Genomic DNA, 25,047 nt, shown 5'->3' with positions numbered 1-25,047 from the left:
AGACAAGGAAACTGGGTCTGAAGATCATTCATTCAGCTTGTAAGTGGAGAAGCTAGGATTCAACCCAGGCAATGTGGCTCCAGAGTCTGGACTTTTAACCACCACACTGCATAGCCTCTCTCCTGAAGTGCAAGTGAAATCTCTCTGGAAGATGAAGAGGACCCTGAATACGTGGAATTGTCAGTGTGTGCATGGCACTGCTCATTCTGGATTCTGTTAATCAGAAACCATCTCCTGCTTGTTTGGCCTCTACTTGGCAGTCCTCATTTGCTCTCTAAGGATACCTATCTAGAAGAAAAAATTCTCTATGGTGAGTCTTCCCCAGGGACCTATGGCTTAGAAGTAGAGGTCAGCAAATAGGGAAGAGGATACTGAGTTCCCAGGTACAAGGTTGCTTTAGGGAAATTCTAGTCTCTTAGAAACCAGAGAATGGTAGAAATAACAGGCTTAAGGGCCTGGAAGAGAAACAGCCCCAATATCAAAAAAATGCTTAAGAATGATAAATGCCCCACATTTGCAGGGAATGGAAGATGGACCCAATCTGGACAGTACTTGCTAGGATGTTAAGTACACAAATACACATTTTCTTAATATGTTTTTGTAGCTCTATAAGGATTTAATAATAAAGAAAAAGGTAGAAAACTGCCTATCGGTCCTACTACATGCTGGAGTAAAATGGCAACATTTTTTTTTTTTTTCTGTGTCAGTGCACAGACATCATGTTTCAAATGGTTAACTTGGGGGGTGGGGGTGTGAAGAATTTGACAGACGGTCTCAGACCTTTTAATCTTTATTCCTAACAGCAAGCCTTAGAAAGCTGTGATTCATCACTTCTTTCATATAAATATGAAAAAACACTTAGTTGCTGCTCTAAAATTGTACATTTTTGCCTAAGTGACAGGTTTTTTTCTTTGGCGGGGTGCAGAGAGGGAGTGCTTTGTGTGAGGTCTGCAGGAGAATCACCTGCTATCAAAGCATTTACAGTGCTGGCAGCACAAAGACTGCTTTGGCTGGGTGGGGAGGCCTGGCGGTTTCAGAATGATGCCTCGATGCAGTCTGAAAATGGCAAGCAGACAGAGCAGGTGGGCACTGCTGAAAGAGAAGCTGCAGGAGAAGGGTAGTTCATCCCTCACCGGGTGCTCTTGGCGGGACAGGTGGCGCTGTCCATGCAGCACTGTGGCAGCGGCCAGCTGAGATCTGCCGGACATTTTTCCCTTGCAGGACTGTTACCAGGGTTGGTTCTCGAACATGGTTGGTGTGGCCTAAGCCAAGCTGGAAATAAATTACAAAAATACAGAGCCAATTACAAAGAGGAAGAAAGGAAGTCAAGATGATGAGATCTGCCTTAGGTGGTAGCAGATACAAATAAATATCTGTACTAACCAACATCAAAAAAATGAAGTTAATTCTGATTTTCTCGATCAGAATAGTCCTCACAGCTCAGACTGTCTCCTAAAAACCAAGCTGCAACAAGGCTATTCCAAATCTAGCAGTGAGTCTTAATGACTGAACACATCCTTGGATTCCACTTCTAGAGAGGAAATTAATTCATGAAAAGTTTAAAAAAATAACAGAATGATCTACACAGCTTTTATTTAAAACACACTGATTTCCTTTTAAGATGGGATGCCTGGGTAACAATAAATAAACAGCTATAAAAACGTACACAGAAGCAGATTCTCATCTCCAGGTCTCTGTTCCTAGGGTGTGACTGGACACCCAGTGTTTCAGCAGCTAAGTACCTTGACATCATTAGAGAGAATCATGTCAAGACCCTGCCAGTGACCTAAGATGTCTTCAGCATCAACTCTCTTCTCATTAAGACACTGTGCATGCAAACCACAATGATGAGCAGCTTCCTCATCTGCTAACATAGTGATGAGGTGACCACAGAGTCACCCATGAACAATGGAGACCTTGAACTTGAGGGCCTCTGGCTCTACGGGCAGACAGACCCAGAGAGGATTTACAGAGGAAGGGAATGTGGCTCTGCACGCAGGGTTGAAAGCCACTGTAGCAGCAGGCATCCTAGACATCTCCCACCCAAATCTGTGTCTCCTCCATATATAAGGTAGGCTGAATACATCAACTTCTTGAATCTTTTCTCAAGCTCTTAGAGGCTCAGTTTATTCCTCTGTAGAACAAGAATGACAAGACTTCCTGCAGAAACACAAATATACTATGGATACCATACTATGTACAGTACTATGTCATATTATTAAACATAAAAGTATGGGTTCATTCTTTCCATTTTCCAGATTAACTGATGCTCCTAGGACCTAATCTCACCCATTACCATAGTAAAAATGATGATGATGCCAATAGCAAATACCCCTAAAGTGCTGCTTACTATGTGCCAGGTACTTAATGAGTGTAGATACACACACATACTCAGTTAATTCCCTTAACTGCTTTGCTATACCATCAGATTTTTTTTTAAAACCATGGTGTAATGCCTACTTGGCCACAATCAAGAGAGACACACACAACTGGACTCACAAATAATTCAGTCCGTGTCAAAGTGATATGTGTGAGGCATTGTGGTAGATCTTATGAGTTTCCTAGCTTATCCCTTTACCAAACGAGGAACACTGTCAGATTTCTAGAATATGAGGCAAGCAAGATAAATATTTACCTGCCCTTCTGAATTGCTGCCCCAGGCATACACATCTCCAGTTGATGCCAAAGCAAGAGTGTGCTCAGCTCCAACCGCCACATCTTCGATGACCACTCCAGCCAGCACAGGGATCTGCTGTGGTCGGTTATGATTGCGAGCACGCCCCTCTGGCAAGCCTATCAAGCGATCTGAAGAAATAGAGGAAATTTATGGATGGCACACAACAGTCCTTTATGTTTTCTAATGAGTTCTCTAACTTTTCTGGTGGAATGGCGATGACATATAGAACTCTTTAGAGCCAAAGCTGCTATTCTGGTAAGGTATACTGGATTCTGAGCGGATGAAGTTTGAAACTGTTTCTTTGCAAAATGTCACAGACTCCTTATTCATAAAATAAATAAATCTAAAATTAGCAGCTTATTTCAAACCAAGAGGCACCTCCAGTATCCTCCTATTTGAGAGGATTGGCAGGTAGTTAAGAAAGGCCCTACAGTTCTTGTACTCTAAGAAAAGACGTTGCTCAACTTGCCTTGTCCTCAAACTTCCAGCCAACTTCTCGCTTTCCCTCTGCTGCCAAACTTCTAGAAGGTGCAGGCCAGCCCCTGTTACCCCATGGCCTCTAGAACTGTTTGGTTTGGCCACCTCTTGCAGCCTACCTTCCACTCTCACCACTACACTGAGACTGTACTGTCAAAAGCCATGAGCAGCTCCTAACTGCCTCTTCTCAGCAGCCTCTTCTCAGGCTCCAGCCCCTGGAGCTCCACATAACCTTCTGATGACCTGGCCTCAGCCCCCTCCCACCCTGCAGAGACTTCTCACTACCCTGGCTCACTGGCAACCTCTCTTTCACCCCTTTCAAAGCCAACTCTCCCCAGTCCTCTTTCTGCACTCACCTGCCCTAGACTTCTATCCAAGTCTTTTTATTGTATACTCTCCGTGGGCTTCCTGAGCCTGTTAACATGGTTCTAAGTACTATTATTGTGCATTATGCAAACCTACATCTCCATATCCAATTTCTCTGTGGAGTTCCAGATCCAAATCCCCAATAACTTGCTAGACATCTCCATACATATACCTAGAGTATATGTCTCCAATTCAGTATGACCTTAACTAAGTTCTTACCTACTTCCAAACCAGCTTCCTGTCCTCAGTTAGTGGCATTAGAGTTCTTCCAAGACTAGAAACCTCATTCACGACTTACTCCTTCCTCTTCCTCTTCCTCACATTTGCCTTACACCTTCCTCAGTCACTACAACTTGCTAAGAAGTTCGATTTAAGAAGGTGAATATACTGCCAGGGAATCCCACAGTGGATGACTCGACTACAAACCACTCAAGATCTGAACCCTGAATGCCTGTGAATTCCTAAGACCTGAATCCCCAGTCCCTGAGAGGGCTGGGGAATCAGACAGGATCCAGAGGAGCTCTGTTGGTCAAGAAGTGTTTATGGCAGAACAGTGGAGGGAGAAGAAAGGAGGATGGGAAGGGCTTTGGCAGGAACTCTTCTAGCAGGATCAAAGGCTCTGGTATGACAGACTATCAATGGGGAGAAGAGTTTGTCCTTATGACAAATTTCATGAAAAAGGAGCAGAAATGTAGCTAGTGAGTGAAGGTCACAGTGGCCATTCATCACCCAGAACAAAACACAACTCAATTTAGAGCACTTTCTGTAAAACTGGAAGGCAAATGTTTCTGTAATACATGTGTACACAAGACAAGTAAAGTATTGCCTGGAAAATGCCTCACCTTGACCAAAGGTATACACATGACCATCTTTGGTTAATGCAACAGAAAACTGAGTTCCACAAGCAACCTTTTTTATTCCAATTCCACAAAGGACATCAACTTTCTGAAAAACATAAGCGTAAAGCACATACTTTAAAAAGAAAATAAGAACACTTTTGAATTTGCCTACTGGCCTGTATAAACAAGCATTGTCTACTAATAAAAATACTAATTGTCACCTACCTGTCTCCACCCAAATTCACACTCCTAAATCGAATCTGTGGGAGGGAGTGTTGGGGACAGGGGCATTTGACTAAAATCCCTAGGACCCCAGGTGAGTGAAAGCATTTCTCTAGGCAACAGAGACCAAAGAGAATCCTGTGGCCTTTTAAATAATACTGCAAGACCATGTCCACGGGCTGCTCCCAGTTAGGCTTTTTCTACTTTCAGAGGTGACAATAACTGCTTTATATGCACCCCAGAGATGGTTTCCTGGCTTTCCACATCCCTAGCGGAATATTCAGCAGTCTAGATATCAAGATGTTACAGACTATATATGATAGGGCATCTGGAGTTGAAGATACATATTAAATATTCGTAAATCATGCTGCTTGTTAAACGTGTTAGGAAAACCCACTAGAAGAATTGCACAGAAGGTCTTCTGCAGAGCCAAGAAACCTGTAACATATTAGCTTCTAATTTATTATTTTCTGCATTTCCTTTTTATTATTATTTATTTTTATTATTTATTATTATTATTATTATTTAAAAGGAGGCATATACCTCTATAATTCAGTGATAATAATAAGCTAAAATGGCAGCTGCAAGCATAAGGTTACAAAAGATTGTTCATGGTTCCCTCCATAAGACACCTTGGAGACATGTTTATAACTATTTCTTCTCTACATGGGAGATAGTCCTATATTGTTTGGCCTGTGTATGGAGACACAGGCTTCTCCATGCAGAATTTTTACATTCATTTTAGCAATTAATGGCTTATTTAAAACCAAGATCCAAAATGCTGGACATTTAAGAGTAAGTAATAGAAGTTTCCAAATTTCATTATGAATTTACTAAAATGTTAAAGGTAAATGATTTTCCAAGTAAAAAGAGGCACTGACACAAAGACAATACTGACCTGAGGGGAAGATTTTGCAGTGGAATTTCCTAAGCCTAGTTTTCCATAGTCCCCGTCTCCAAAAGCCCACACCATGGAGCCATCTGCTGATACTGCCAAAGTGTGGTTTAAACCACAAGCCACCTGGAGAAATAACAGGGTACTCAGTAAGATAAACGCATAGCACCTAAACCACATACCCGCTTCTGAGACTTCGGCTATATATATTTGTATTTTTATTAATTTCAGGACTTTCTGCATATGTTAACCAAAATGTGTAAGAAAAAATTCCTAATGTCCACAAAGAAAAAAATAACTTTTTCTTTCAAGGAAAAATCCTTTAAATACCTGTGGCTAACTCAGAATCAGAGAGCATAAAAGAGGAAAAAGTACATATGACTAAAAACATTTATACGTCTGAGGAATGATACAGGAAAAGATAAAAATATCTCCTTGTTCAGAGATAGTCTCAATGTATACAGGACCGGGACAATATTGCTTAAGAGCAGTAGCTACCCATGATGCTGCACTTCAGCCATCTACTTCAAAACTAGCAGACAGCAATGACAAAAATCTGTATTGTTTAAAGGTTTTATATCAAGTTGTACTACAGAGGGGTTTTTAAAACATTCATATCCTGAATTAAGGCTTCTATATGTTGGTCACATTGTTTGCCTTAAAATGTTAATTTTCACATTGGGAAAAAAAATCATGACAAATGATCAAGTACGCCAAACAAAATGTACATGAGGTTAAGTAGAACTGGCGATTCTAGTCTTCCTGAAAGAACAGAGTCTCAGTGCACACAGAGGAAATACGAATCTACGACCATGAAACATATTATGGATTTATTCCTTGCCTGTCCAATCTGATATCCCTCCAGTGCAGTCACTCTCTCTGGTAGTTTTTTGTTAGAGGTGTTTCCAAGACCCAGACGACCATAGTCACCATTCCCAAAAGTGAACAGTTTGCCGTCTGAAGTTACCACTGCTGAGTGCTTGAAGCCACAAGACATCTACAGACAGAACCAAGAAGAAAAAAAAAAAATTAAGAAGAGAGTATACTAAGAAATAAAGAACTCCGTCATTTTCGGGTAATAATATAGTAATAAACTTCACTGACAACTCTGGGTCTTCAAGACCAGTATGTCCGACCTGCCCAAGTGGCCCTCCTGCTCCTTCAAATCTTATCGCCTCATCATCCTCAGGAAGACCAAGCTGAAGAGACTACGTTGGAAGAACTGTTGCTATCCTATAGCTGTGTACAGATGACCTAGACCACGTGTAATAGTAAATGTGGAAATGCTTTGTGAACGCTAAAGTGCTAGGCAATTTTACATTAATCACTAACTGACTTTCCAGAATATGTGTACAACTCAGCCTTGGTAACAATAAGGATAAATGGAAAGCTTTTCATTCAAACTAATACTGTGTCCAGAACTATGCGGCAGAAGCTAAACCCCACTGTTTTTCTTCCAAGGACCTGGAGTACCCCAGCCTGGGCCAACCAGCTGGTTCAGGAGAAAGGACTCCATTCTAACACCAAAGCCCATTCAAACTTCTGACAAAGTCAAGAATGAACAACCAGAAACAGTGGATCTCTTGTAATGATTGTATAATGTATTTTTACCATTATCTCCTGTTACATGAATTTGAGAACCCTATTCAACAACTAGTATATTTTCATTCAAAGGCAAACTTATCCATGTCCTGCCTGACCTGCACCACTTCTTCTCCTTGTAAGGCCTCGATCTGCCTGGGGCGCCGCTGCCTGTCGCTGTTCCCGTGGCCGAGTTTGCCATAATCGCCATCTCCCCAGCTAAAGACCTCACCACTTTCAGTCAGGGCCATTGAGTGACCATCAGAACCACAAGATGTCACCAGCTGGGTCACCACAAATCCTGAACAGAGCAGAAAGAAACCCAACAAGAATCACTGGATGTTAAAATTCTTTAGTTGCAGCTGCTACAGAATACTCTTAGAATGGAAAAACACCAAAACTGCACTACAGTAATAAAAACAATGTCTTTAATTTTAAATCACATTTGTAGCCATAACTTAGTAAATTGAGAGCAGTCCCATAAAGTAATGATGACCAGGAAGGAAAGGAGGGTGACGGAAACAGTCATTAAGGACTATGTTCTAGCCACTCCTATAAATGCTTTACCTGGATTATCTCTTCTCTATTTTCACATAAAACCTACAAGGCAGATATTATCATCACCACTTTTACAAATGGGTAAACCAAGTCACAAAGAGGTCTAGTATAGCTTGTGCAAGGTCCTAGAGGCAGGACGTGGTAGTTCTGGCCAGGAGTCCCACCTTCCCGTCCCCACTGCTGTGCTCTTCACACTTAGATCTCAAGGAAGAAAACTTAGAACTGTTTCGGAATTGGTTCTCAACTCATTATTACTTGTATGCTTTTAATACAAAAACCCTCTTTGCTCTCTTGTAGGCTTTGGAGTCAGTAAAAGTTGACTTAAGGAACAAGCCAGGGGCTCCTGCAGTGGTTTCTCCAGGGATATACTTTTTCCAAGTCAGAGAACTCTGACAGTCTTTGACAGCACTCTGAGAACTCTATAAAAGTCTTTCGTACATTTGCACATATCCATAGAAACTGGTTTTTACTCTAAAGGAAACACATGCATGATTATTGCTATTAATAGTTGCCTAATTTCAGTTTTGTAATTTTACAAGAATTTGTTTACAACAATCTTTATGGGTTTTAAAATAGTTATTTATATCATTGAATTCTAGCACTGCCATGAAAAATAGCTTGCAAAATAACAGCTTAAAATATGGAAATCAGGCTGTACATCCTAAATGAGAATCTAAATAAGTGAAAATCCTATTATGACTTTATCCAGCAAAGGTTTGAGATGAGTTCCAACATAAGCAAACATTCCTATGGTTAGTCCATATTTTCTGACCAGCTTTTAATTGAGAATAATTTTACCTTGTAAGGCTGAAATAACTGTCAGCACATGAAGGTCATCTGAATTTCCTTGCCCCAATCTGCCATAACTTCCTTCCCCACAAGCCAACACTGTGCCATTGGCCTGGATGACAAAGGTACAATTCTGACCACATATGACCTAGTAAAGAAACACGGAACTATATTATCCTTCATTATACAGCCTTAACACTTAAAATGATTGTACATATACTTAGGAAGCCTTTATTAATTATTTTATCCTTTCACTAAAGGGGATGACTTGAAATAAGTATGGGGTTCCTACAAGCCCTTGATTGTTATAAAACTGCTTACTTAAAGAGATGTAGGAGGCTCATCGGACTATTTAAAATCATTTAGAACTATGTGATCTACAGGAATTTCAGCCAGCTGTGCGGTGTTAAAATAATAATGTTAACAAAACAGACAGCGGAAAGGATGATGGGGAAATATTAAAGACTGGCTAGAGATCATCAAGAAGCAGAAGCCTGAGGAGATATACACAAGAAAGAGTAACGCATCCTGGGACTCACTAAGGTAGAGAAGAATGGGTAAGAAAGCAGTGGCTTGAGAAAGGGTTTGGGAATATAGTACCACAATTATTAGAAGAGGGGAGGGGTGTTAAAGAAATCTAGCTAAAAATCCCTGTAAGCTAACGGCCCTCAAACAGAATCAATAATTAGGAGCATGTTAACTTCTGTAAATATGTACTAGGCAGGTCTAATGCTGATGCACTTGAAAGCAAGAAAAACTTAGAAAATGAACAAAAACCCTAGAAATCTTCTATTTGGAGGCTATACATGACTTTGTTCAGTTATTCCTCACCACAGATTACACAATGGTAAAATTTTTTTTAACGGCAAGGGAATCAGAATTGTTAGTTCCCAAGTTTCTTCTCCATTTCTTTACCCAGTAGTTACCTGTTGGGCCTGTGAGAATGAGGGAGCTGCTGCAGGTACCATAACATTTCTTCCAGCTTCGGCGAGCTGTCCATGCCTGCCAGCACCCCACAGGTAGACATCACATTTACCTCCCAAGTGCCAGTCCTGGAAAACCACAATCATCTCAAAATTAGATTCATTCATTCATTCATTCATTCATTCATTCAAATATGTGCCAGCCTCTAAGAGAGACATCAGGTGACAAACACACACTTAAAATCAGAAGATTTACTGAGAACCACCATTTAGTTATCTTTACTGACCTCAGGTCTGGATGTTGCCCAAGACATAATTTGTTCATCCATGCCATTAATCCATTTACTGTTATCCTGTAAGACACAATAAACACCAAGATGAATCTTGCTTAATCAAAATGTATCTTTGCTTAACTACGTCTTCTTTCCCTAAAAGAACTTAGTAATACTGTAAGAAATTAAGAGCAGTTTTACAATCACACCAAATTTGACTATGCATGTTAATATTCTCCTTTATCATAAACAATTTTGCTATCTACTATCACTATCACTAATACAATGGTGATTCGAAGTTAACCATTTATGTTTTCTGAGCACCAACAGGTACAAGAGTCACCACCCCCACGAACTAGCTGTACAGCAGTAGCAGGTCACTTCATCTTTCCAGGCTTCAATTTCCTCATCTACAAAATGACAAATTTGGGGCAAATGGGCTCAGGACTCTTCTTAAATTAAAATTATATTTTATATCTATAAATAAATGACCTATACTTCGATAATTTCCCTCAATTCGTATTTCTGTTTTATACTGTATATTTATGTATTCAAATGTTTGTATGTACAAATATATATACATTTTTTAACATTTATTTATTTTTGAGCGACAGAGAGAAACAGAGCATGAGCAGGGGAGGGGCAGAGAGAGAGAGGGAGACACAGAATCCGAAGCAGGCTCCAGGCTGTGAGCTATCAGCACAGAGCCTGATGCAGGGCTCAAACTCACAAACCACGAGTTCATGACCTGAGCCAAAGTCAGATGCTTAACTGACTTAACTGACCCAGGTGCCCCCTGTATGTACAAATCTTAATTAAGCAAATATATTGTTAGATCAAGTGCTGGCCTGCACTATCTACATAGGCATTTTATCTACATCACAGTTTCTATATCTAGACACTCTCAATTAGAATAAGAAATAACAACTGGAATGCTCTTCTATATTCTTACTTTATAGAGATTAAAACATGATTAGAGTGTCAAATAATTCAGAGTCTTTATGTGGAATAAATCTCACAAGATGACCCAGGAAAAGATGCTAAAATATGTATAAATGAGGTACTAAACGTGGCACCTATGGAGAAAAAGTGAGAAAATATGGGACTATGTCGTTGAAAGCCAACAAGTTTACAGGTGCTTCACAGTTCTCCTATAAACAATCTTTGTCACCATAGAGGGCTGCCATAAGACTGAAAATGACTATCTGAAAGCAAAACATTTTAAGTTTATCTAAGGGCATGCTTCTAGCTATCCAAGCTAGGAAATCCTGAAGGTCTGCTACTTGCTAAACATCCATGATACAATCTCAGCTGCATATAACAGCAGCTAATTTTAGGCTTACCATTAGGAATGTAAGCTCATCCTCTGGAACAGGCTCTAGATCAGGAACGGTAAAAGATTCTGGAAATTGTGCTCCGTTGGTCAGGGCTTCAGCAGCTTTTATGGTGGTTGAGAAACATTCTAACCAGGCCCACTCATTTGGATTCCAGGATGCTGGGTCAGGGAGGCAGTTCTGGTGGTGTGGTGGCACTGGAGGGTTACATAACAGCTGATCCAAATGCAGTCCCACAGCGAGGGAAGCCAGACATTGCATATAGGGGCTATGAACAAGCTGATCGCCACAAACCACATGAGGCTAAGAGGAAATACAAGAATGTTAAGTTGAAGAGTCTGTACCAAATATTATAAATTAACCTACCAGGCACCTGGATGGCTCAGCCCGTTCGTTAAGTGTCTGATTCTTGATTTTGGCTCAGGTGATGATCTCATGGTCGTGAGATTGAGCCCAGCATTAGGCTCCACACTGGCCGTGGAGCCTGTTTAAGATTTTTCTCTCTCCCTCTGCCCCTCCCCGGCTCACACATGTCCTCTTTCAAAAGAATTAACCTGCTGTATTCTGAAAATCTGTAATTGTATTTTTTAAGTTTACTATTCTTTTACACCTGAAACTAATATTACTCTGTATATTCAACTATACATAAAACTTTAAAAAATAAAAACAAAACAAGAAAAAGTTCAGTTCTTCAAGATTTTTACTCTGAAATAATTTTAGATATACAGAGAGTTACAAGAGATAGTACAAGAATCCTTGTAAATCCTTCACTTAACTTCCCCTAATGTTAACACATAAGCATGGTGCATTTATCAAAACTAAGAAATTAATATTGGCTACAATATTAACTAAACCACAGAACTTTATTTGGTTTTTCTACTAATGCCCTTTTCTGCTTCAGGATCTAATCCAGCAGATCACACTGCATTTAGCAGTATATTTTCACTATATAGTTTTTCATGAATAATAATGATAATGATAATAAAGGTAAAAAATCAAGTAACTAAACCAAGGCAACCTCCTCCCTTCTCACATTTCCTCCTTTACAAGAGAATCCTGGTAGCCATCAAAGGAGATCGCTCTTCTGTGGCCCTCCCTAACCGTGGCAGAGCAATTCTGTGAGACTCTGAGTAATTCAGAAAAGAGAACCTAGGCAAATGCATCAGTGAAGTTAACCGGGCACAGTAACAATTGACTGTATTAATACAGCTTGGCTGAAAAAGAAGGAAATAACACCAAACAGCTCTGCCTAGGGGCAGCACACAGTGACTACTGAGGTCTGGAGGACAGACTACACAGTATCACAGCCTGGGCTACAGCTCCAAATTCCATTATTCCTCATTCTAGTATTTTAAGGCCCCTACTCACTTCAGCCTTAGCTCTTCTACTTAACTTTCCACATGGATTCATCTGATACACAGAACGTTTACTCCAACATCCATATCCACCCCCATCTCTCAACTTCAGGATGGCAAAACCACACAAAAATAGATTTATGGGTCACAAAAGATGATACTCTGAGGGTACAGGTATTTTAAGAAGTTTTGGAGTGAATAAGTAATCTGAAAAGAAATTATACCAACACTATACAAATTTGAGGGTTATTTTAAAGTTCTACTCCCACTAAAAGTAAAAGCAGGCTGAGGATTACTCAACAACTGTTCTAGACATGACTTAACTTTATTTGATTCTACCAAACAGCCCCACTTATTTTCCTTAGACCTTATGCTCTTAATTGCTATGCAATTCAAATGCTGGAGCAGCAGTCATGTGCAGATCTGCAGCAGTGAGTGTAATCGGTTACCTTTTCATAGGCATACTGCTCCTGAAGCATCATGGGTAGCCGCTCCAGAAATGCTCTCATGCAGGGAGCCATATTTAATCCCAGAACACCCTGCTGTTTCAGTGCTGTCCTACAGGTTGCTAAAACATGATTGGCGGCAGCCCATTCTGCTGTACAATTCACGACCAAAACATCCTGTTGGAAAACAAATCATGCCACACAGTTATTTAAATAAAAGATAAAAGAGAGATCATTCTATTACCATTCATATCTGAAATCCTTCCAGTTATTCCATTAAACACATTTGCTTTTTGGACATTTTATGCTGTACCTTTAATGCTTATCGACTTCAAAACATCCTAAATTTTGCTAAGTAAAAACCAGTGAATAAGAACCATAAAATTTGTGAGCTACCTTGGCTTTGCTGATGCTCCTTAAAGAGACAACATTAATTCTTGGCTGTTTCATAGGACTTGCAGGAAAAGGTACCATGACCACAGGGGTACTATAGGAAGGAGTACTCTGTCTGCTGAGGGACACATCTACAGGACAAGCAGCTCGGCTCTAACTGTGGCTCTATGATTTATCTATAAAGGCCACTACTGCCTTGGCTCTGAGTCTGTATTTTACTGTTTATACAGGTTTAGAGCTCAATTTTAGTATCTTTTACCTACATAAAATATAAACCAAAGCAGCACATTGGCTCTATTCATTAAGGGTATGAAGAGCAAGACTGCAGGAGATAATGTCATCTCTGACTTACTTCACAGCAGGGGGCTAGTATGTATACACATATACATATTTGTGTGTGTGCGTGTGTGTATGCAGTAAGTATTTTTTTAACTAGAATATTAAATTGAAAGTCAAGATACATTTTGTATATTCGAGTTAAAGGTCTTTGGGGTGGTCCTGTGGTCCTACTTTTTAAAGAAAATTCTTTTGAGACAATTTACTGTTATCTCAAAAGTCATGGCAGAAAGTAAAAATCCACTTTATAACTTCCAATGGAACTTAAGTCGTTTGATGATTAGGCATTTAGCCAAAATCTAGGGTATGGTAAGAAGAGTACTAGATTATAAATCAGGAGGCCTGGGTTCTAGTTTTCCTTCTGTCACAAAATAGTTGTATTATCTTAGGCAAATAATAATCCCTCTGGATATGAGTTTTCTCCCCTGTAAAGTAGGCTACTTAGACTATGATTTCTAAGGTACCTTATAGACTTATCCCTTACGATTTTAGAGAATTGTAAAAGTACCTTCGATCTATTTGAGCAAGCAGCTACCCCAACATCTGGAATCCATACTGTGGTCTGAATAGCTCCAGAGCCTATCACTACAGTTTGCAAGACAGAGCCATCCTAAAATGAGAAGTAGTTATATCAGTACACATTACTTAACCTTAGTCATTATTTACATTTTTTTTCCATTTTATTTTATTTTTTAAATTTACATCCAAGTTAGCATGTAGTGCAACAATGATTTCAGGAGTTCAGGATTCCTTAATGGCCCTTACCCATTTAGCCCATCCCCCCTCCAACAACCCCTCTAGTAACCCTCTGTATGTTCTCCATATTTAAGAGTCTCTTATGTTTTCTCCCCCTCCCTGTTTTTATGTTATTTTTGCTTCTCTTCCATTGTGTTCATTTGTTCTGTGTCTTAAAGTCCTCATATGAGTGAAGTCATATGATATTTGTCTTTCTCTAATTTCACTTAGCGTAATACCCTCTAAGTTGTATCCACATAGTTGCAAATGGCAAGATTTCACTTTTTTTGATTGCCGAGTAATACTCCATTGTATATATATACACCACATCCTCTTTATCCATTCATCCATCGATGGACATTTGGGCTCTTTCCATACTTTGGCTATTGTTGATAGTGCTGCTATAAACACGGGGGTGCATGTGTCCCTTCGAAACAGCACACCTGTATCCCTTAGATAAATACCTAGTAGTGCAATTGCTGGGTTGTAGGGAAGTTCTATTTTTAATTTTTTGAGGAACCTCCATACTGTTTTCCAAAATGGCTGCACCAGTTTGCATTCCCACTAGCAATACAAAAGAGATCCTCTTTCTCCACATCCTTGCCAACATCTGTTATTGCCTGAGTTGTTAATGTTAGCCATTCTGACAGGTGTGAGGTGGTATCTCCTTGTGGTTTTGATTTGTATTTCCCTGATGATGACTGATGTGGAACATTTTTTCATATGTTGGTTGGCCATCTGGATGTCTTCTTTGAATTCTTTTTTTTTAACGTTTATTTATTATTGAGAGACAGAGAGACAGAGAGACACAGAGAATGAACAGGAGAGGGGCAGAGAGAGGGGGAGACACAGAATCTGAAATAGGCTCCAGGCTCTGAGCTGTTGGCACAGAGCCCAATGCAGGGCTCGAACTCACAAACTGTGAGATCATGATCTGAGCCAAAGTCGATCCCCCAACCGAGCTACCTAGGCGCCCCTGGATGTCTTCTTTGGAGAAGTGATTATTCATGACTTTTGCCTATTTATTCACTGGAATATTTGTTTCTTGGGTGTTGAGTTTGGTAAGTTCTTTAAAGATTTTGGATACCAACCCTTTATCTGATACGTCATATGCAAATATCTTCTCCCATTCCGTCGGTTGCCTTTTAGTTTTGCTGATTGTTTCCTTTGCTGTCCAGCAGCTTTTTATTTTGATGAGGTCCCAAAAAGTTCATTTTTGCTTTTGTTTCCCTTGCCTCTGGAGATGTGTTGAGTAAGAAGTTGCTGCAGCTGAGGTCAAAGACGTTTTTGCCTACTTTCTCCTTGAAGATTTTGATGGCTTCCCATCTTACATTTAGGTCTTTCATCCATTTTGAGTTTATTTTCGTGTATGGTATAAGAAAGTGGTCCAGTTTTCCCAGCACCACTTGCTGAAGAGACTGTCTTTATTCCATTGGATATTCTTTCCCGCTTTGTCAAAGATGAGTTGGCCATACATTTGTGGGTCCATTTCTGGGTTCTCTATTCTGTTCCAATGATCTGTCTGTTTTTGTGCCAGACATTTTAAATTTACACACTTCACATTCACAAAAACATTTTAGAGAAAAATCTATATACTCCAGTGAAATTTAGCAACGTCTAATTACATAGGTACTACCCAATTTTCTGGGGCCTTTTCTAGATGACTTTAAAAATATATCAATAAGAAAAATTAAAGAGTGGAGAATTCTGAAAGGAGTTTCTTCAGTACCCAAAGTATTAGTACACAAAATATTCCTAGGGATGGTTGGGTTAATTTTTACCATATCTAAGTTAATGCATAAACATTTCTTAAGATAAAAATAACATCTGTACTCTTACCCTTAAAGACCAAATGTTCATGAGCCCACCTAGTCCACCAGACACGAGGGCCAACCCATCAGAACTAAAGGCAACAGTCCGGACAGGGGTGATGTGTCCCCGCAGCTGATAAACACATTTGGCTCCGGCTGATTTCCTATATCCATCCTGCAATTCATTTTTATTTTTAGCATATATTGAAATTAAAACAACCTTATAGATTCAAGATTTATAATTCATTCCTGGAAATTTTATATTTCAGTAAAAAACTGGGCAAGAGGGAAGGACAACTCTCTCATAGGTTTAGCTTGAGAAAATAATAAAATAACAACGTGGTTCTCCTTGGCTCCTCTGAAACTGAGTTCATATTTTTTGACACCCTTCTAAGTGAATTTCCTATTCTCCAAACCGGCAGAAATTACAATTGTAAGTTCCAATTATCCCTCAGAGATAGAAAAATCCTAACTTCTGCTTTTTAATGAGTGTTCTAATTTTTAAATTTAGCTTTATGTAATTTTCATTTTTAGCTCCTAAAACTCATGAATTGCACATGTTGGGTCTATATAAACAGGCTCTTCTTTTTGATGGCCAATGGTTCTGTCTGTTACGTGGTGTCTAATTTCATGTTTGCATTGTTGCATCTTGCACGTTTTAATTTTTTTAAGTTAATTTATTTGGTGAGGGAGGGAGAGAGAAAGAGACAGAGAACACGAGAGGTGGAGGGGCACAGAAAGAGGATCCCAAGCACGCTCTGCACTGTCAGCATAGAGCCCAAAGCAGGGCTTGAACCCACAAACCATGAGATTATCACCTGAGCTGAAATCAAGAGTTGGAAGCTTAACCAAATGAATCACCCAGGTGCCCCTGCCTTGCACGTTTTAGAAGTGAGATAGGTCCAAAGGGCTACTCTCTAGTACAAACAGAAAATCAGATTTATCTTTAGTGCCTCGACTTCCACTTCTTTTTCATTAAGAAAAAAATTTTTTAATGTTTATTATTATTTTTGAGAGCAGGGGAAGGGCAGAGAGAGAGGGAGACACAGAATGAAGCAGGCTCCAGGCAGTGAGCTGTGAGCACCTGTCAGCACAGAGCCCAGTGTGGGGCTCGAACTTACCAACTGCAAGATCATGACCTGAGCTGAAGTCAGATGCTTAACTGAGCCACCCAGATGTCCCTCCCAATTCTACTTCTATATTTTCCTCTCATTAGTGAGCTATTTACCTCTCCCTCTTAACCTCTTTCTTCCTGTCCTTAAGCTCCCTCTTCCTTCTAGTTATGACAGTGTATATTACCAGATGTACTTATTTATCCAGATATAACATAAGGTATATTTCTTCCAGGGGTATTTGTATCATGAGCAAAAAGAAAGAGCAATAGAAGGTGCAAACCGTTAGCTCAGGGATGCCATATGACTGGCCACCAAGTATTTTAAAGAATTTTAAGTCAGGTGCCAATGTTTAATATTGGGAGATTTTACTTAAAACGCTGGGTTTCTGGCTTCTATCAGGAAAAAAAGAGACAATCTGGTAACAATAGCCTCATTTCTGGATGGCGGCAATCAGCTCTCTGGCAGCCGTGTCCTTTATAGAAAGCATGTGTGTTTCTAGGTTTTTTGTTTTTACCCTCTCCACACCAACTCCCAGCTTTTTGAGTTTATGTTGCTTGTTTAGATGGCCTTATAAGCATCTATCTGAATCTGTAAACTCTTTTTTTAAATCATTTTTTAAAAAATGTTTATTTATTTTTGAGAGAGAGAGAGAGAGAGAGAATGCGATCAGGGGAGGGGCAGAAAGAAAGGAAGACAGAGAATCCTAAGCAGGCTCTGTGCTGTCTGCACAGAGCCCAGTGCAGGGCTTGAACTCACAAACTGTGAAATCATGACCTAAGCCGAAATCAAGAGTGGGACACTTAACAAACTGAGCCACCCAGGCACCCCCTGTAACCTCCTTTGAAGTTAAAGGAATTGTTCTTCATAGGTGGAATGCGGTATCAGCAGCAGATACTTTGGACAGGGGTGTTCCTGTGGTGTTCCCATTTCACTGTACCAAAGATTTAGGGCTTCTCTATCTGTAGTACCAAATAATATCCATTACTATAAATGATCACCACTCAGTGTATCTTGAATGTCTCACTTTAACAAGCAATCATGCCGTCCTGACTTATAAAAAATAAGGCCAATTCAGAAAACACACAAAGTATGACAATTATTCATGTTTCCCTAATGGATCTTGCCCTTTAAGATACTGAGTAGTGAGTATCTCAGTAATCAAAGGAGGATTACTTTGATAACACAAACCATCTTTGGTTTCAGATAAGGTCTTCAAAAGCACCAGAACATTTACCTGGCAATTTGACTCCTGGTCCCACCATCCTTCTGAACTAGTCACACTGGTCTGTGTGGTATCTTGTGGAATACGCCAAACACATACCAAGCCACTCTGACAGCCACTTAAAATTAATCATGTAAAACCAAAACATGTCAATATGCAGAAGTAAATATACTTTCAAAGAGCAATCAATTAAAGACCTGATAAAACTATTACAGTATTATTTTAAAAATTATTTGCAATAGGTATATGCTATAATCTTTTACAAGAATTACAAGAAGAATCGATATTCTAGCAACATCACACCCAGATAAGGAGACTGCATTCCAACTTCCACATTTTGCCTTATTTCTCTAAGGTAATCTTATGGAATTAGACATTATAAGAATAGTAACAGGCAAACTGTTTAAGACCACTGAAAAGCCATATTTAACGCAAGTAACAGTCCATAATAATATAAAAATTAAGACACACACACACACACACACACACACAAATTTGTAACATACGTAGCCATCAGTAAATGCAATTTGGATCCTTTCCCTGGGAGGCTGCACCAAGCAATGCCATTTACAATAGATGGATGGCAGAGTGAATGTAGACAGCGCCAGCATCCTGAAATAGGCCCCCAGAGTTTCACATTTTCTTCTTTGGCACATGTCATAAGAATATGACCTGTTGGGTCCCACTTCATACTAACAAGAGTATCCTTAAAATGACAGGGAGAGAAAAAAAAATCATAGTAACCTTCCTTCACAGATATGTAAACTCAGTAATTTATGACCTATACTTCCATTACTCAATTATTTTGAAATCAATATTTTATGCAAATAAGATACTGTCATATCATTCCCAATCACAAGACAACTCACCCTTTAATATAATCTGCATTATATACACTTGCTACAGTCAAAGCTCAGTAAATGTTAGTTGAATGAATGAATTAGGAAATTCTGATTCAGAAGGAATATTTATCTTTCATTAGCATTTTTAAGAATTATTCACTTGTAATCATTAGAATAATGAAAAAGAAACTTAAAAAAAAGCATCCTTCATACCAAAATAGCAAACATTATGAGAATCTAAGACATATTGTACGTTTACATGGTTGACGTCGTGTTCTTCTGACATTTTTTTATTTTTACCCTCCTCACACTTTCAACCCCTGCCTTCGTGCACTTATGTTTTGCCTAGATGGCCCTGTAAGCATTAGAACCAGCAACTCTTTTTAAGGTAAAGGAATCATTCTTCATAGATGGAATTTCTAGCATGACAGGGGGTGTTCCAAGGGTGCTCCTATTTTACTGTTTTGGTTTTACTTCTTTCTTGGCTTTCTTGATGGCTTTCTTACACAGACCTTTCCATGTATATACATGGTCGAAAGATTTTGTGTAACAATAGAATAAGAAATCATAAGTGAACTATGTTAAGAAAGTTTAAAGAAAACTAGTATCAAGCAATACTATAGTAAAAAAAACAAGAAAAAGTAACCATCTGGGAAAGACGTTTTTACCTTATGTGCATCAATTAGAACAATGCCTCCTTTCTCAAGTGGTTCCTTCGTTCCCAGTAACAATTTTCCATCAAAAAATCCTACTGCAAATGGTCTGTCTTCACTGAACCAAGCAATGCAAGTTACAGACACTAACATGATTAAAAAAAAAATTTTTTTGAGAAAAAAATATGACACTCATATGTCATTGTCTAACTTAAAAGACATATTTTTGCAACAAACATATGCTACCACAACCACTCCAAGTAAATTTCCAAACATCTCTTTGATGCATTTATTAGATAAAAGGTAGGCTGAGAGCAGGGATTCTGTGTAACTTACTTTAAAAGTATTATAATAAGTGACAAGGACTACCTCATTTTTAACCTTTTATTCTTTTCAGATGATTACTGAAAAGTTAAATTCCTTGCTGATTCCAAGTCCATGTACCAGGTTCCTTCCTTTTGGACCAGAATCTACCATGAAACTGAGAAATGAAATAATCCATCATAGAAAGAAAATTATCTGTCCCTTCTTTTGCTTAATATTCCTTACTCTGTGTGTTTCCATATTTTACCAAACATGTTCTAACAATCTACATTCATATTTGCTTCTTCAAGTACACATTAACTCTGGAAAACTACAAGTATGAAGTAAGAAACAGTATTTATCTGTGGGAGTAGAATGGGGACATGTGGAATGAGTAGATGGGAAAAAGACTTTTCACTGCCTATCTTTTTAAACTTTAAGATTTTTGAACCCCATCAAGGTATTACCTATTTAAAAAAAAACCCTAAATTTAAAAAACACTTGTTCTATTCTGTGCCATGTAAGCTGGGACCGTGATCTGTGAAATACTCCACTCCCCCAAAACAATGAACAAAACCATGTAGTAAGATGTCTATGCATCCAAAGGGAACACAGAAAATAAATGAAAGGAGACTTCCTACTATCTCTTGTCATACCAGGAACATCCCTCCTCCTCCTTCCATTTCCTCAATTTCATTTGTTAACAATTTCATCTCTACCAATGATTATAATTCTTTTCTCTTGGACATTCCTAACTTTCAAGGGAAATTGGCAGCCCCACTTAAGTTTCAGACACTTACACAAAGGATGAATGACTAATACAATACTATTAGATCTCATTTTGGCAGAGGTATGTGGTAGATGTTGGGAGGGAATTATCTTTCAACGTAGTAACTAACTAAAACGAAATACCAACTGGAAAATTTAGAAAACAAAGCCAAAAGTAATATTAACTCTGCATTTTTAAAAGCAAGTGCCAAAAAAAATAAGTTTTTTGATTGGGGGAAATACTTTCTTAATGAGACGGAAGTCATTTACCATCTTTTCGATAGCAATGTTCCAATTCTCGACGGTGCATAGTGGATACATCAACAACTTCTATCAGTCCTAGAGAGCCATCCATCCGTCCCACCAACAATAATTCTGGAGACTCTCCTGACCAGGCTGTAGCTGGACCCTCTTCTGGCCAAGCCAGGGCAGATACCCAATGAGGCTGAATATCTACTAATCCTTTACCTCCTAAAGAGGGAGAAAATGTTAACTAGTTACTTAATCCTTAAAAACAATAATACAAAAATATTAATTCTAATATTCACTCAAGGCAGTCCTCAATTTCATAATAGTCTATTAATAAATACAATTATAAGGCAGGATCCTTCATTTATATACTATATATGATTATCAAATTCACAGGCTTTCCTATAACTACTAATGGGACAAAAAATGATAGCTTTACTTAAAGTTTATTTATTTTTGAAAGAGAGAATTGTGACAGAGTGTGAGTGGAGGAGGGGCAGAGAAACAGGGAGACACAGAATCCAAAGTAGGCTCCAGACTCTGAGCTGTCAGCACAGAGCCCAATATGAGGCTCAAACCACAAACTGTGTGATCATGACCTGAGATGAAGTCAGATGCTTAACCGACTGAGCCACTCAGATGCTTCAAAGTGACAGCTTTATTAAAGAAGGAGTAAAGGAGGGGCGCCTGGGTAGCTCAGTCGGTTGAGCATCGGACTTTGGCTTAGGTCATGATGTCATGGTTCATGAGCTCCACATCAGGCTCACTGCTGTCAGTGCGGAGCCTGCTTCTGATCCTCTGTTCCCTTCCCCTGCTCACGTTCTCTCTCTCAAAAATAAATACAAACTTTTAAAAAAATAAAAAGGAGTAAAGGAAAATATTCAGTGTAGAAATGTCAAACACTTACATCCTTTCCTAATAATTACTGAAAATCAAATTAATGTAAGAAGTTTCCCTAGAGTTAAGGCTAGCTTTTCCTTCAAATCTGTGAAACATAGAAAAGCCTTTCTTCAAATATGCAAAAACAAACGAAATTATGCAATAACCCTAAGATTATAATAATTTTTACTTTCCAGAGACATATCATTAAAAATTGAAATGAGTTTGTACCTGTGAATTAGACAAAATTAGTAGAAATATTTCAAGTGATTCAAAAGAATGCATCACTGAAAACTCATAGCTCAAAACCTATTCTGAACACTTATAGTTGTATGTGAAAAGAATTTTTAGCTTACAACTACCAGGTTAGTCAAAACTCTTAGAAAGAGAAGTCAGGAAATGATCATTTCCTCTTTAATTTAAACTATAATATGCACACATCTACACAGCTGAAGAACAGACTGTGAGTTTCAAGGTGAAAGGAAGCCACTGTTTGGACTCAGAAAGCTAAAAAAAAAGGCTTAAAAAGTACCTTCAGTAATTTGCTAGTATTGGCATGACTCTTACCATTAACTTGCCAAATATTCACCATCTTTTCCAAGGCCCCAGCTAGATATTTGCCACTGATACTCCAGGAAACAGGTGAGAAACTTGGATCACTGGGTGACCCCAGGCTCTCCTCAGCATCTCCTTCTCTAAAATATAAAAGACACATATGGGATTCTAATCCTCATCATCCAAAAATATATAAAACCTCAAATCTTAAAATAAAGGTTTCATATGGACTGAAGTAAATAATAATAGAGACTCTTCATTTCAGAAGCTTGGCTAGCAGTATTTGACAATCACATATTTGCTAGCATTTGTCATGGTGTGAAAAATGTAGAATTAAAGAAGAGTGATGCTTAGATTACCCAATTACCATAGTAGATAATTTCTCAACAAAGACATTCTGATTCTTTACGGGTTGTAAACCTGGTTATTATTCAGAGCACAATGATTCTTGTTTGCCTAATCTCTAGGGAAGCTCTCAGAAAGGAAATACCTATGCCAGCTATAAAACTATAAAGGCTGTTAACATTCTGTAAGAAATATCATTAATTCCTAAATAATCCTTAAAGAATGATGGAATATTAGCCTACTGTTTTACAGAATTTAACATTTATAATGCTAGCATAGTAGACCTTGATTTAATTCTAAGACACTGATTGTTAAAATTTTTATTTTCTTAATTACTATCCCGGAAATTTAAAAACACACACCAGAGATATAGTAAGACTATTCTAAAAGAAAAACTGTAGGGGGCCTGGGTGGCTCAGATGGTTGAGCATCCAACTCTTGATTTCAGCTCAGGTCATGATCCCATGGTTGTGGGATTGAACCCCGCACTGGGCTCCATGCTAAGTGTGGAGTCTGCTTAAGATCCTCTCTCTCAGAGCACCTGGTGGGCTCAAACAGTTATGCATCTGACTCTTGATTTCAGCTCAGGTCATGATCTCACAGTTTGTGGGAATGAGCCCCATGTTGGGCTCTGCGCTGATAGTGCAAAGCTTACTTGGGATTCTCTCTCATTCTCTCTCTCTCTCTCTCTGCCTCTCCCCTGCTCTCAAAATAAATAAACTTAATCAGGGCACCTGGATGGCTCAGTTGGTTGAGCATCTGACTTCGGCTCAGATCATGATCTCCCAGTTTGTGGGTTCAAGCCCCACATCAGGCTCTGTGCTGACAGCTCAGAGCCTGGAGTTTGTTTCGGATTCTGTGTCTTCCCCCCCGACCACCCCTCCCTCACCTGTTCTCTGTCTCCCTCTCTTTCTCAAATATAAACATTAAAAAAATTTTTTTTTAATTTTCCCTTTCTCTCCCTCTGCCCCCTCCCTGGCTCTTGCTCTCTAAAAAATAAAACAAATTAGGGGCGCCTGGGTGGCGCAGTCGGTTAAGCATCCGACTTCAGCCAGGTCACGATCTCACGGTCCGTGAGTTCGAGCCCCGCGTCAGGCTCTGGGCTGATGGCTCAGAGCCTGGAGCCTGTTTCCGATTCTGTGTCTCCCTCTCTCTCTGTCCCTCCCCCGTTCATGCTCTGTCTCTCTCTGTCCCAAAAATAAATAAACGTTGAAAAAAAAAAATAATTAAAAAAAATAAAAAATAAAAAAATAAAAAAAATTAAAATTAAGAAAAAAATAAAAGAAAAATTGTAATAACTTTTAATGACATTGTGATTACATTAACACAACCAAGATGAAGCATGTTTAGGATTCTCTTATTTTAAATGTTACACATGAGAGCTGATGTTAGCACTCACAATCTGTTGAACACACAGGTTTGTTGCAGTGAATATTGCTTCTTAGTAACATTCCATACCCGGATGGTACCATCATTGCCACTTGTAGCCAAAAGTCCTTTTTTATTACACCAAACACAAGTCATCACCTAGAAAGGTTGAAAAAGTCCAATGATTTTTAATTAAGTTTTTTATTTTAATTCTAGTATAGTTAATATACCGTGTTATATTAATTGCAGGTGCACAATGTAGTGATTCAACAATCCTATACATTACTCAGTGCTCATCATGATTAGTGTACTTTTAACCCCTTCACCTATTTCACTCACACTCCCACCCACCTCCCTTCTGGTAACCTTCTCTACAGAGTTCTGTTAGAGTTAAGAGTCCACTCTTTGGCTTGTCTCTTTTTTATTCCTTTATTCGTTTGTTTTGTTTCTTAAATTCCACATATGAGTGTAATCATGGTATTATCTTTCTCTGATTAATTTATTTTGTTTAGCATTATACTCTCCAGCTCCAGCCATGTTGTTGCAAATGGCAAGATTTCATTCTGACAAAGTCCAACATTTTTGAGCAAGTTTTGATTCAAATGATTTTGTCATTCTATATCTATCAAATTAAAAAATAATCTACCAGAAAATTGTAAAAGAAAAATATTCATGTTATAGCATAATATACATGGTTTCACTCTTTCCTAATTGGCTTGTAAACATACATCTATTTGTA

At 38.8% G+C, this 25,047-nt stretch overlaps 1 protein-coding gene across 9 annotated transcripts in view; it reads right to left on the bottom strand.

The window, feature by feature from the left end:
• HERC1 (HECT and RLD domain containing E3 ubiquitin protein ligase family member 1) overlaps nt 1–25,047 on the bottom strand; it is a 186,907-nt gene that overhangs the window by 11,803 nt on the left and 150,057 nt on the right. For 8 of the 9 annotated variants that reach the window (XM_053888977.1, XM_053888984.1, XM_053888980.1 and 5 more), the window contains exons 52-66: nt 24,340–24,467; nt 22,608–22,735; nt 21,183–21,383; nt 19,857–19,987; nt 18,853–19,052; nt 18,359–18,464; nt 16,038–16,184; nt 13,972–14,073; nt 12,738–12,911; nt 10,943–11,236; nt 9,615–9,680; nt 9,331–9,456; nt 8,414–8,552; nt 7,177–7,358; nt 6,240–6,473 (exon numbers count right to left, since the gene is read on the bottom strand). In XM_053888977.1, coding sequence (XP_053744952.1) covers nt 6,255–6,473; nt 7,177–7,358; nt 8,414–8,552; nt 9,331–9,456; nt 9,615–9,680; nt 10,943–11,236; nt 12,738–12,911; nt 13,972–14,073; nt 16,038–16,184; nt 18,359–18,464; nt 18,853–19,052; nt 19,857–19,987; nt 21,183–21,383; nt 22,608–22,735; nt 24,340–24,467 — 2,343 coding nt within the window. In that variant the 3' untranslated portion in view covers nt 6,240–6,254. Of the gene's footprint in view, nt 1–1,133; nt 1,273–2,635; nt 2,806–4,362; nt 4,466–5,479; nt 5,603–6,239; nt 6,474–7,176; nt 7,359–8,413; nt 8,553–9,330; nt 9,457–9,614; nt 9,681–10,942; nt 11,237–12,737; nt 12,912–13,971; nt 14,074–16,037; nt 16,185–18,358; nt 18,465–18,852; nt 19,053–19,856; nt 19,988–21,182; nt 21,384–22,607; nt 22,736–24,339; nt 24,468–25,047 lie in introns of those variants that run through there. The other variant, XM_053888985.1, reaches the window with a different exon arrangement.

This window comes from Panthera pardus, unplaced genomic scaffold (assembly GCF_024362965.1).
Source record: "Panthera pardus isolate Hobbes unplaced genomic scaffold, ASM2436296v1 HiC_scaffold_24, whole genome shotgun sequence".
Taxonomy (NCBI): Eukaryota; Metazoa; Chordata; class Mammalia; order Carnivora; family Felidae; genus Panthera; species Panthera pardus.
Note: the sequence above shows the minus strand (reverse complement) of the source record. Positions and strands in the feature narration are given on the sequence as shown.